We start from the raw sequence: 12,957 nt of genomic DNA on the forward strand, positions 1-12,957 counted from the left end.
AATGGACCCGGCCTTGGCGGAGGCGCGTCCTGGGTTGGATCGAAGCCCTCTCATCCGCCCTGTGGCCGGAGGGACCAGACCATTAGTGGGACGAACCTAGACGCCTGGAGCCGGGCCGGCTCGCAAGAACGGGGTGACCTCAGGTTGCCCCTGCAACGGGGTTGAGGAAGGACTTATTGAGTTTGGGGTTTTAGCATCTTGGCCCTTTAAGGAATAATTGCGGGGAAAGGGGAAAAGGAGATAGGAAGAACCGTTTGGAGTGGGGAAGGAAGATGAGAGGACGAGAGGGACCCCGGGGATTTGGAAAAATGGGTGGGTGTTCTTTCAGGGGTCCAGCGGAGTCGAGTGGCAACGTTTCTTTAAAAGGGGGCGGAGCGTCCGTTGGGCCCCGCCCCCGAAGCGCAGGACTAGGGCTCCGCGCGGGTGGGGGCGTGGCACAGCGTGCAGGGGGGCGTGGAGGGTCTGGGGTGGGCCGGGCCGGGCGGGGTGGGGCGGGGCCAGGCGCACCGCCCTCGGCTGAGTCTCCCCGGGGAGGGCGGAGGGCGGAGGGCGGCGGGCGGCGGGCGGCGGGCGGCGGGGACCGGGTGCGGTGGTGGCTGCGGCGGCGGCGGCGGCGGGAGCAGCATGGATTGGGGCACTGAGCTGTGGGTAAGTCCAATCGGCCCGCCTCTAAGTTCCCCTTTGCTGGGGTCCAGGTACCCCCCTTTTGTCCCCAGTGTATCTTAGAGGGGGCTCCGCGCCTTTCCCTTCCACCAACCCCTGGGTCCCCGCCCTCCACCCTCCGCCCTCTCTCGGAGTGTATCTGGGAGTCTCAGCACGCTCAGGGGCGAAGGGCAACTTTGCCGAACCGGCATGGGGAAACTGAGGCACAGAGTTGCGAGTGAGGCGGGCAGAAGGAGTCCTGGGGCCCGGCCGGGGCGGCTGGGAGAGGTCACCTATTTTGGGCTCCCTGGCCGGGCAGGCGGCTTATCTTACGGCCCCTGGGTCCCTGCCCGTCGTCCGCCTGTCCGGCTGGGAGGGGGGAGGGGACCCTCTGGTCACCCTTATCCCCACCCACGTGGGACCTAGAAGTCCTGACCGCCCTTTCCCTCGCCTTTAATCAACACCTAGGGGCTGGGGACGCTCATGGAGGGAAAGGGGGATGCTAAGCTCGGCCTAATCCCCCTCCCTGGCTTCCCCAGGCCCAGGGCGGGATCGTCCCCTGGTCGCCTATAACCTCAGCCCTGGAAGCCCCAGAAATTTCCCCCTATCCTAGCCGGACCTCTGACCCCTCCCCTTCCTGGGGGTGGTGGAATCCCTGAGTTCTCAGTGCAGCGGGGGTAACCAGACCGCCACTCCCTCCTCCAACTCTGCGATTTCTTTTGGATGTGTAGTGGGGTCAGTGGGGGAAATTGAGTCACCCATTGGGGGATCCCGGGAAGCAAGGAGATTCAGGGAACCTGGTGCCTGCCCCCTGGCCACTCAGGGGCCCCCAGTCTGCGAGGAACCCTGCCCCTCTGGCCTTGACTCACGCCGGGCCGGCCGGATTTTCCGGAATCCGGGGGGATTAGGGGAGCCCGAGCTGGGGGAGTGGCCCTGTCCCCTTCCACGCCCCTCTTGGCGGTCCTATGTCGGAGACCCCTGTCTCCCGGCCGGGGTGGCTGGGCCCTGGGCGCTGTTCTCCGGCCCTTCCCGGTAAGGGGAGGGGGTTCCCGCCAGTTTCCTGCCTCCCCCCGCGCCACGCCGGGGCGGCGCCGGGAAGCCACTCCTAGGAACGCAGAGCCTTGGAGCTCCCTGGGAGTCTGGTCGGCGGGCTGTGGGGTCCCAAGATCGTGACCCCGGCTCCTCTCTCCTCCTCCCCCACCATGTCCCCTGTCAGGATCAGTTCGAGGTGCTCGAGCGCCACACGCAGTGGGGGCTGGACCTGTTGGACAGATACGTAAAGTTCGTGAAAGAACGCACCGAAGTGGAACAGGCTTACGCCAAACAACTGCGGTGAGACCCTGGGGTGGACGCTACGGAGGACGCGCCTGGGGCGAGGGGGAGCGGTGGGAGGACTGCGGGCTCAGCCCTCCTACCTCTGTCTCCCCTTAGGAGCCTGGTGAAAAAATATCTGCCCAAGAGACCTGCCAAGGATGATCCCGAGTCCAAGTAAGGTTGGAGAGGGGCTGCAGGGCTGGATTGGTGGGGGAGGGCGGTGCGTGGGTCTCACTTCCCCTCCCTCAGCTGGGACACCCCACACCGCTCCTCTCACTTCCCCCTCTAGAGGTGAGAGCAAGGATGAAAGATGCAGGATTATCTAGGTTGGAATCCTGAGTCCACTACTATGTAGATGAATTGCCTTGGGCTTGTGATTCAGGGTTTCTGCCACTATTTTCCTTAACTGTTAAATACAAAGGCCCAAGCAGTTACAAAACCAGTAACTTTGGGCAGATGACTTAAAGTTTTGTGCCTCTGTTTTTCTCATCTGTAAAATGGGATGATGACGATTCCTCCAGCTTTGTAGGTCTTGCATAAACACGAGCTGAGTTAATGTGTTAAAACGGTGTGCAGTCCATATTAAATGCCATAAGGAGCATTTGACTTTACTTTGAGTCCCCAATTCCAAAATCCAAAAAGCCCTGGAAATCAAGTTGCTTTGGTCACTTGTTTGGTGGCAGTCTCTGACCTGAACTAACTTTTTGTTAATTGTAGTTTTCTTTTCTTTTCTTTTCTTTTTTTTTAAGACAGAGGCTCACTCTGTCACCCAGGCTGGAGTGCAGTGGCGCCATCTCAGCTCACGGAAACTTCTGCCTCCCAGGTTCAAGTGATTCTCCTGCCTCAGCCTCCCTAGTAGCTGGGATTACAGTCACCTGCCACCATGCCCAGCTAATTTTAATATTTTCAGTACAGACAGGGTTTCACCATGTTAGCCAGGCTGGTAATTGTAGTTTTGACTTTTATCCCACTTAGTGTGAATGTTAACACCTCTCATTGTAAAAAAAAAAAAAAAAAAAAAGGGCTGGGCGCGGTGGCTTACACCTGTAATCCTAGCACCTTGGGAGGCCTAGGCGGGTGGATCACTTGAGGTCAGGAGTTCAAGACCAGCCTGGCCGATGTGGTGAAATCTTGTCTCTTCTAAAAATACAAACATTAGCCAGGTGTTGTGGTGGGTGCCTGTAATCCCAGCTACTCGGGAGGCTAAGGCATGAGAATTACTTGAACCTGGGAGGTGGAGGTTGCAGTGAGCCGAGATCGCACCACTGCACTTCAGCCTGGGCAACAGACTGTCTCAAAAAAAAAAAAAAAAATACGGTGTTTGATTACAAAATGATGTCCCCAACCCCACTGAAATGATGCATAAAAGATGGTATAAGCCTTGTACACCATCTTTATTTTATTTATTTATATTTTTTGAGATAGTCTCGCTCCGTCACCCAGGCTGGAGTGCAGTGGCACAATCTTGGCTCGCTGCAACCTCCGCCTCTCCGGTTCAAGCAATTCTCCTGCCTCAGCCTCCTGAGTAGCTGGGACTACAGGCACATGCCACTATACCCGGCTAATTTTTTGTAGTTTTAGTAGAGACAAGGTTTCACCGTGTTAGCCAGGATGGTCTTGATCTCTTGACCTCAGTATACCATCTTTAAAAACTGGAAAATTCTGTGTTCCAAAATACATTCGAGGTCCAGTGCAGTGGCTCACACCTGTACTCCCAGCACTTTGGGAGGGCGAGGCGGTAAGAGGCGGAGTTCGGGGGGATTGGAGTTTGAGACCTCATCTCAAAAAAAAAAAAAAAAAAATTAGTCAGGTATGGTAGCGTGTGCCTGTGGTCCCAGCTATTTGGGAGCCTGAGGTGGGAGGATCACTTGAGCCCAGGAGTTTGAGGCTGCAGTGAGACGCGATCATGCCACTGCACTGCAGCCTGGGTGACAGCAAGACCCTGTCTCAAAACAAAAACAAAAACAAAAACATTCTACTCAAAGGTTGGGGTTAAGGAATATGGACCACAACTTGTCATTGCTTCAAGGATTAAATTCTTGGGGCTTAACCCTTTTCCACCTGGAGGTGCGTCCTGGGGCATCAGCCTATTTGGGGGGCCTGACTCCCTGTTCCCCGATTCTCATCCTACCCCAGATTCAGCCAGCAACAGTCCTTCGTACAGATTCTCCAGGAGGTGAATGACTTTGCCGGCCAGCGGGAGTTGGTGGCCGAGAACCTCAGTGTCCGTGTGTGTCTTGAGCTGACCAAGTACTCACAAGAGATGAAACAGGAGAGGAAGATGGTGAGGAACTCCCCTCCGATTCAGGTTTTGCAAAGGGCTCCTGCTGGAACCCTGGCGAGCCTTATCGCTCTTCTTTCTGTAGCACTTCCAAGAAGGGCGGCGGGCCCAGCAGCAGCTGGAAAACGGCTTCAAACAGCTGGAGAATGTGAGTTTGCAGAGGTGGCAGTGACTGTGGCCCGGAGGCACGGGGGTCAGGGTTGCGGATCCTGGAGTTAGGGACCTGCCCTCTTTGTCAGACCTGGACCTTCCCTGCCCCATAGGCTTCCGGTACGCCCTTGTCCCCTACTTACTGGTTGACATCCCAACAATCCCTGAAACCTTGGTTTCCCACCCTGCTGTCTTTGGGAGGGTGGCTCCCTCACTCTGGTTCTGTCCCCTACACAGAGTAAGCGTAAATTTGAGCGGGACTGCCGGGAGGCAGAGAAGGCAGCCCAGACTGCTGAACGGCTAGACCAGGATATCAACGCCACCAAGGCTGACGTGGAGAAGGTGTGTGAGGGGGTGGCGGGGTCTGGGACAAGCTTAGGGGGTCCGGGTGGGACGTGACCAGAACCTGGTAGTACCTTCCACCTCATTCCTCAGGCCAAGCAGCAAGCCCACCTTCGGAGTCATATGGCCGAAGAAAGCAAAAACGAATATGCAGCTCAACTGCAGCGCTTCAACCGAGACCAAGCCCACTTCTATTTTTCACAGATGCCCCAGATATTTGATGTGAGTGCTCCCAGTTCTCAGACCTACCTTCCCGAAAGCCCCCAAATGTTAGCCAACTCCTACACATTCGTCAAAACCCCAGCTGCAATGTCCCAGTCCCTAGATTGAAAGGGAATCAGAAACCTATCATAACAGCGAGCTGTGCTTTTAATCAGCTGTTCTTCCTGCTGGGCATGCCTTTTACTTGTTTGTTTATTTACTTCTATAGAGAGATGGGGCCTGGCTCTGTCACCCAGGCAGGAGTGCAGTGGCGCAATCACAGCTCACTGCAGCCTGGAACCCCTGGGCTCAAGCAAGGTTTCTTTCCTTTTGAAATTCCTACTTATTATTTTAAGCTCCACCTCTAACAACCTCTCTGAAAGGTCTCGAATTTCCCCTCTCCTGTTTCAATCTAGCGCTCCATTCTCTGTCCCATCCCAGGCCCTGGAAGTATCAGGGCTGGTTCTGCTTTTTCTTCAAATCCCTGCTCCTTTGTCTCCTCCTTTGAGAAGCCTTTGCTGACCCCCTAGGCAGGCGTCCCCCTCTGAGATCCCCCTGGCACTGTGTCTCTCCCCAACCACACTGGGCTGGAGTCTCTTCTCTTCCTGACTCTGTCTTCCCCTCCAGACTGGCTTGGGGTTGGGGCCAGCGTGGAGTGCGATCATATTTGCAGAGTGAATCACTGTGCTTCTAGTCCCTCTGTTAGCACCCCTGAGCCACCCTTGTCCCCGTCCCTACAGAAGCTCCAAGACATGGATGAACGCAGGGCCACCCGCCTGGGTGCCGGGTATGGGCTCCTGTCGGAGGCCGAGCTGGAGGTGGTGCCCATCATTGCCAAGTGCTTGGAGGGCATGAAGGTGGCTGCAAATGCTGTGGATCCCAAGAACGTGGGTGCCTGGTCTGGGTCCAGTGGGCCATGGGAAGGGCGGAGGGAAGTCCCCATACGCTGGTCACTTGACTACTCATCCACTGTCCCCCTCCCCCAGGACTCCCAAGTCCTTATAGAGCTGCACAAGTCAGGTTTTGCCCGCCCAGGCGACGTGGAATTCGAGGACTTCAGCCAGCCCATGAACCGTGCACCCTCGGACAGCAGTCTGGGCACCCCCTCAGAAGGACGTCCGGAGCTCCGAGGCCCAGGCCGCATCCGCACCAAGCGCTGGCCCTTTGGCAAGAAGAACAAGGTGGGGGCCGGGACCCTTGGGATGGTGGGGGAGAAGGACAGTGAGGTGGGGACAGTGGGGCCCCTATTGAGTCAGCCCCAGCCGCCTGAACGCCAAGTCCCGGGCAGGAATTTTCCTCTTGGCTGCCAGCCCGGGCTGGAGGGAAGGAAGGCGGGCGGGCCGCTTGGCCTGGGAGTCCCCCGAGGCGAAGGCGGGGGCAGGGTGGGGAGGTCTGTGGCGTTTGTCTGCTGCTTCTCGGGATGCTGGGAGAAAACCTGCTGGTGGAATTCAGAGCTGGCCTGAGGGCTGGTGACACCATCCCTGGGGACTCCCCGAGTTTCTCTCTCCATCCTGCTGATGGGACTCCGGGAGCCGCCCTGCACGTCCTGCTTTCTTGGGTTTTTGGGTTTTAATGTACCTTAGCACCCTTGGTTTATACCTTTGATTTATACTCTGGGTCCCTCTTGACTTACACTCTCATACCTCTCCTTGACTTCCACCTGCGATCCCCGAGCTTAAACCTCTGACGCCGCTAACCCCTCTCATTTTCCTGCCTTCCACTCCCTCTCAGCTTGTGGTTTTATTTTTGTTTATCTTTTGTGTCCTCCGTGGCCTCACACCTGTCTGAGACCTCGATTCCTGCATGCGTCTTCTAGACTGTCAGCCCAGAAAGCTAAGTGGACAGAGAGACATGGGCCTCCCTGCCTCCTGGACCCATGCTTGCTTCCGGACATAACATTCCAGAGATCTAGGAGATACCGGGGGTGTGAGAGTTCTGGCTTTCGGGCTTACAGTTCAACGTCCTCCCCGCCACCTTCCAGATGTTTTTGTGTCACTCCTGCATGCGTTTTCTCTGTGTGATTGTGTATCTTGAGTTGTGGTTTTCTTACCGTTTTTTTCTTTCTCCATTTTGTTTTTCCTTTTTTCTTTTCGCGTCCATCCGTCCATCCGTGCATCCATCCCTCCGTCCATTCGTCCTCATTCTCTACATCCTCCTACACCCCCCCACCCCTTCAACCTATCCCCCTCCCCGGCCCCCGTCGGTAGCCTCGCCCCCCACCCCTCTCCCCCCTGGGGGGTCCCGTACCCTCGGCATTGCCTAACGGACCCCCGTCCCCCCGCTCCGGCCGTGACCCCTTGGCCATACTGAGCGAGATCAGTAAGTCGGTCAAACCGAGGCTAGCATCCTTCCGCAGCCTTCGAGGCAGCCGTGGGGTAAGTGAGGCCTCGGGGCAGGAGAAGGTGGTGGCCCTAGCCTGCCCAGCGGCGGGTGGCGGGACCCTGGGCTCGCTTCCTGCCGCTGGCTGGGCCCCTCTTCCCTGGTTGCCCAACCCAGACCCGCTTTGCTTTGTGCATGGCCTCGCTGCCAAGAACCATGGCTGGGGAAGGAAGTGAAATATCTCAGAAGGGTGCAGAGTCTGGCAGCCTAGACTGCTTGATCCCAAATTCAGCCCTCTACCCACCTTGCAGACAGTGGTGACCGAGGATTTTAGCCATTTGCCCCCAGAGCAGCAGCGAAAGCGGCTTCAACAGCAGTTAGAAGAACGCAGTCGTGAACTTCAGAAGGAGGTTGACCAGAGGTAAGGTGGTGGGGTGGGGAAGGGCAGGCAAGGAACATGATAAAATAGTAGATGATTTCCATTTATTTATTTATTTTTTAATTTTATTCTATTTTATTTTTATTTTGTGACAGGGTCTTACCCTGTTGCCCAGGCTGGAGTGCAGTGCTATGATCTCAGCACACTGCAGTCTCCACATCCCAGGTTCAAGCAATTCCTGTGCCTCAGCCTGCTGATTAGCTAGGACCACAGGCATGCACCACCACGCCCAGCTAATTTTTATATTTTTAGTAGAGGCGGGGGTTTCCCCATATTGGCCAAGCTGGTCTTGAACTCCTGGCCTCAGTTGATCTGCCTGCCTTGGCCTCCCATAGTGCTGGGCTTATAGGCACGAGCCAGTGCCCTGGTCTGTAAATGAATGACATTTAAGTGGTACTCAAAGATCTCCCCAACAATCCCAAGGCCCCGACAGTTTTACAGGTGATTCCTACCACACTTACGAGAAACAGTTACTTCTTGGCCGGGTGCAGTGGCTCACGCCTGCAATCCCAGCATTTTGGGAGGTTGAGTCAGGAGGATCACCTGAGCCTAGGAGTTTGAGACCTGCCTGGGTAACAGAGTGAGACCCCATTTCTAGCAAAAATAAAAAAATTAGCTGGGTGTGGTGGTTTGTGTCTATAGTCCCAGCCACTTGGGAGGCTGAGGTGGGAGGATGGCTTAAGCCTGGGAAATTGAGACTGCAGTGAGCTGTGATTGCACCACTTGCACCTCAGCCTGGGTGTCAGAGTGAGACCCTGTCTCAAAAAGAAAAAAAGAAACAGTTACTTCTTGTCTTATACAAGTCATTCCAGCAAACAGAAAAAGAGTGAAAGCTGTCAGCCTCCTTAGGGTGACGAATCCTGATTCCCAAATCAATGGCCAAGAATTCAAGAAGATAAAATCGAGGGCTCGTTTTACCTTATTTATGATAATAGATGCAAAATCCTAGCCAAGCAAATCCAGTGTTTAAAAAATAACACATCACTTTGGGAGGCCAAGGCGGGTAGATCAGTTGAGGTCAGGAGTTTGAGACCAGCCTGACCAACATGGTAAAACCCTGTCTCTACTAAAAATACAAAAACTAGATCGAGACCATCCTGGCTAACATGGTGAAACCCTGTCTCTACTAAAAATACAAAAATTAGCCAGGTGTGGTGGCGAACACTTGTAGTCCCAGCTACTCGGGAGGCTGAGGCAGGAGAATGGCATGAACCCGGGAGGTGGAGCTTGCAGTGAGCTGAGATCGCGCCACTGCGCTCCATCCTGGGTGACAGAGCGAGACTCTGTCTCAAAAAAACAAACAAAAAAATACAAAAACTATCTGGGCATTGTGGCATGCGCCTGTAATTCCAGCTACTTGGGAGGCTGAGGTGGAGAATTTCTTGAACCTGGGAGGTGGAGGTTGCAGTGAGTTAAGATTGCGCCACTGCACTCCAGCCTGGGTGATACAGCGAGTCTCCACCTCAAATAATAATAGTAATAATACATTAGCCGAGTGTGGTGGCTCATGCCTATAAGCCCAGCACTTTGAGAGGCTTGGTAGAAGGATCACTTGAGCTTAGGAGTTCAAGGCCAGCCTGGGCAACACAGTAAAACCCCGTCTCTTAAAAAAAAGAAGAAAAACCCAAATAAATTTTTTTAAAAACTAAAAAAAAAAAAAAAAAGAAAAAAGAAAAAAGCCACCATTCGTTGGGTTTTATCCCAATAATGCAAAGATGGTTCAATATCAAAAAATGTATCCATCTAGCTCACCACATTAATTGGCTAAAAGAAAAAAAAAGCAGCCTATGGTTATCTAACAGCTCAAACACTTAAAATATTCACAATAAAAAAATCTGCCAGATTAAAAAAAAAATCTTTACTCACTCTTTCCAAGCAACAAAATCCTCTTCCCAGTCCTGTTACATAATAGGAATGACGTTTGCCACTTGCAAACAGGCAGCCAAATTATATTTTGCCATTTGCATGTAACCTCTTGGACAGAATGGCTTTTATTGGTGTAAAGTTCCATTCAGAACTCTCTAGTTCCTGGGTTTCTACGGTGGAGGGATTAAGGGTGCATGTTCTAGAGTCACGACAAACTGAACTTGATTTCCAGCTTCATCTCTGAGGTCTTGGGCAGCTTGTCTCACCTTTTAATTCCTCAGTTTCTTCATCTGTAAAATGGGTCAGGTATTAGAACTGGAAATGAAGTTGGCCAGGTGCAGTGGCTTACACGTGTAATCCAAGCACTTTGGGAGGCCAAGGCAGGCAGATGGCTTGAGGCCAGGAGTTTGAGACCAGCTTGGCCAACGTATGGAAATCCTGTCTCTACTAAAAATATAAAAATTAGCCAGGCATGGTGGCGTGCACCTGTAGTCCCAGCTACTCTGGAGGCTGAGGCACAAGAGTCACTTGATCCCGGGAGGCGCAGGTTGCAGTGAGCCGAGATTGCACCACTGCACTCCATCCTGGGCGACAGAGTGAGACTGTGTCTCAGAAAAAGATAAAAAATAACTGGAAGGAAGTTGAGCTCAGATCTGGTCTTTTCCAAAGGTCTATTATGGTCACGACTGCCTGTATGTACAGACATAGAGGAGACGGATGAGAAACTAATGATAATGATAACAGTATTTATTAGTCACTTACTGTATTCTAGGCACTATTCTAAACAGTGTACATGGATTTATTCGAATTCTCAAGTTTTCCTGAGAGATTGCATGCAGACTTAAGATCCTGTCTTGTTTAGTGTTATATTTATTTATTTTTTCCCCACCACCTCCTTCCCCTCGTTTATTTTTTATTTTTTTTTAATTGTTTTAATTTTTTACTAGAGACAGGTCTCACACTGTTGCCCAGGCTGGTCTTGAACTCCTGGCCTCAAGTGATCCTTCCACTTCAGCTTCCCAAAATAATGCTGGAATTACAGATGTGAGCCACCGTGGCCAGCCCAGTGTTATATTTTTGATGCTTAGAATAGTACCTGTATGCAGTAGGTACTCAATATGTATATGAGTAATAGTGAGGACTTACTAGGTATCAGTCATTGTATTAATCCTCACAATGACCCACATGAGATAGTTGGATCATTATCTCCATTTCCAAGATAAGCAAACAGCATCAGGGGTTCAATGATTTAAGCCAAGCTCACACAACTAGGAAATACTCAAACTGAGATTCGAACCCAGGCAGTCGGGCACTAGTATTTGCATCCTCAACCATTGTCATGCCTTGCTATTTGCTCCTTGATGCAAAACTCCTGTATTTTGCTTGTTAAATCACATGGAGCCTGGTGACTCATGCCTCTAATCCCAGCACTTTGGGAGGCTGAGGCAGGAGGATCCCTTGAACTCAGAAGTTTGAGACCAGCCTGGGCAACATAGCCAGACCCCATCTCTACTAAAAATTTTTGAAAAAAAAATCAGGCGAGTGTGGTGATGCGGGCCTGTAGTCCCAGTTACTCAGGAGACTGAGGCAGGAGTATCCCTTGAGCCCGGGAGGTCAAGGTTGCAGTGAGCCATGATGGCACCACTGCACACCAGCCTGGGGAAGGAGTCAGAGCAAGACCCTGACTCAAACAAAACAAAACAGCAACAAAAAAGCTCACAGGAGCTATGTTTTCCTGTCTGCCTCTCTCCCTTGTCATAGGGAAGCCCTAAAGAAAATGAAGGATGTCTATGAGAAGACACCCCAGATGGGAGACCCCGCCAGCTTGGAGCCCCAGATCGCGGAAACCCTGAGCAACATCGAACGGCTGAAATTGGACGTGCAGAAGTATGAGGTCAGAAAAGACCCTGGGGAGGGGTGGGAGCCAGCGTGCCTGGCTGAGTCACTGCCGGGTGGGGGTAGGGGTGGGGTCGGGGGGTCGGGGAGAGGGGAGGTGTTCGGAGCTGGGGGTCTCCAACTGTTTTCCATCACAGCCTTGGCTGTGCGTGGGTGATGTCAGGGAACCTCTGAGTCCAGAGTGGGCTGACCCCAGAGCTCTGCCCTGGAACGATTTTGCCGTCCCCTCCTCCCAGGCGTGGCTGGCAGAAGCTGAAAGTCGAGTCCTTAGCAACCGGGGAGACAGCCTGAGCCGGCACGCCCGGCCTCCCGACCCCCCTGCCAGCGCCCCACCAGACAGCAGCAGCAACAGCGGATCACAGGACACCAAGGAGAGGTGAGGGGTGACGCCAGAGTGAGTCTGTTCCCAGGGTCCCAGGGGGGCGTGTCTTTATCTGCCGAGTTCTCCCCAAACAGCTCTGAAGAGCCTCCCTCAGAAGAGAGCCAGGATACCCCCATTTACACAGAGTTTGATGAGGATTTCGAGGAGGAACCCACATCACCCATAGGTCACTGTGTGGCCATCTACCACTTTGAAGGTGAGAATGGCCAGAGTGGGCTTGGCGGGGATGGGCGGCAGTGTCTCTAGCTAGGTTCAGTTTAAATTTGCCTAAAGCAGGGCTGGGCGGGTGGCTCAGGCTTGTAATCCCAGCAGTTTGGGAGGCTGAGGCAGGCAGATCACTTGAGGTCAAGCATTCCAGACCAGTCTGGCGAACATGTTGAAACCCCATCTCTACTAAAAATACAAAAATTAGCCAGGTGCGGTGGCATACGCCTGTGATCCCAACTACTCAGGAGGCTGAGGCAGGAGAATCCCTTGAACCCAGGAAGTGGAGGTTGCAGGGAGCTGAGATCGTGCCATTGCACTCCAGCCTGGGCGACAGAACGAGACTCAGTCTCAAAAATAAAAAATAAAAATAATACATTTGCCTAAAGCAGATCTGGGCCCACCCCCACCCCCATCACAGGGTCCAGCGAGGGTACCATCTCTATGGCCGAGGGTGAAGACCTCAGTCTTATGGAAGAAGACAAAGGGGACGGCTGGACCCGGGTCAGGCGGAAAGAGGGAGGCGAGGGCTACGTGCCCACCTCCTACCTGCGAGTCACACTCAATTGAACCCTGCCAGAGGCGGGAAGACGGGGGGCTGTCGGCTGCTGCTTCTGGGCCACGGGGGGCCCCAGGACCTATGCACTTTATTTCTGACCCCGTGGCTTCGGCTGAGACCTGTGTAACCTGCTGCCCCCTCCATCCCCAACCCAATTCCACCTGTCACTCCAGACGGACCCGCTGTGCCTTCTACCATCGTTCCACCATTGATGTACATACTCAGGTTTTACATCTTTTCTTCCTGCCGCTCGGCTCCGGCCATTTTGTTTTATACAAAAATGGAAAAAAAAAAAAAAAAAAAGAAATTACATAAAGTTCCTGGAGTCGGTGCCTTATTAGAGGATTTAGATACTGGGACTG

The 12,957-nt window shown here is 53.3% G+C and overlaps 1 protein-coding gene across 2 annotated transcripts; it reads left to right on the top strand.

Annotated features, from left to right (window-relative positions):
* The first annotated feature begins 560 nt into the window (after nt 1–560).
* On the top strand, nt 561–12,917 carry TRIP10 (thyroid hormone receptor interactor 10). 2 transcript variants are annotated; one of them, XM_025367530.1, is made up of 15 exons: nt 561–648; nt 1,859–1,974; nt 2,074–2,130; nt 4,093–4,240; nt 4,323–4,385; nt 4,625–4,729; nt 4,823–4,951; nt 5,671–5,817; nt 5,917–6,111; nt 7,138–7,305; nt 7,561–7,670; nt 11,316–11,448; nt 11,687–11,826; nt 11,907–12,028; nt 12,458–12,917. In XM_025367530.1, the coding sequence occupies exons 1-15, from the start codon at nt 625–627 to the stop codon at nt 12,604–12,606; spliced, it is 1,806 nt and encodes a 601-aa protein (XP_025223315.1). In that variant the 5' UTR covers nt 561–624; the 3' UTR covers nt 12,607–12,917. The 2 variants fall into 2 exon arrangements, with proteins under 2 accessions (XP_025223315.1, XP_025223316.1); XM_025367531.1 differs by lacking the exon at nt 7,138–7,305.
* The last annotated feature ends 40 nt before the right edge of the window (nt 12,918–12,957 follow it).

The sequence above is a fragment of the Theropithecus gelada genome, chromosome 19 (assembly GCF_003255815.1).
Source record: "Theropithecus gelada isolate Dixy chromosome 19, Tgel_1.0, whole genome shotgun sequence".
In the NCBI taxonomy this organism is placed as follows: domain Eukaryota; kingdom Metazoa; phylum Chordata; class Mammalia; order Primates; family Cercopithecidae; genus Theropithecus; species Theropithecus gelada.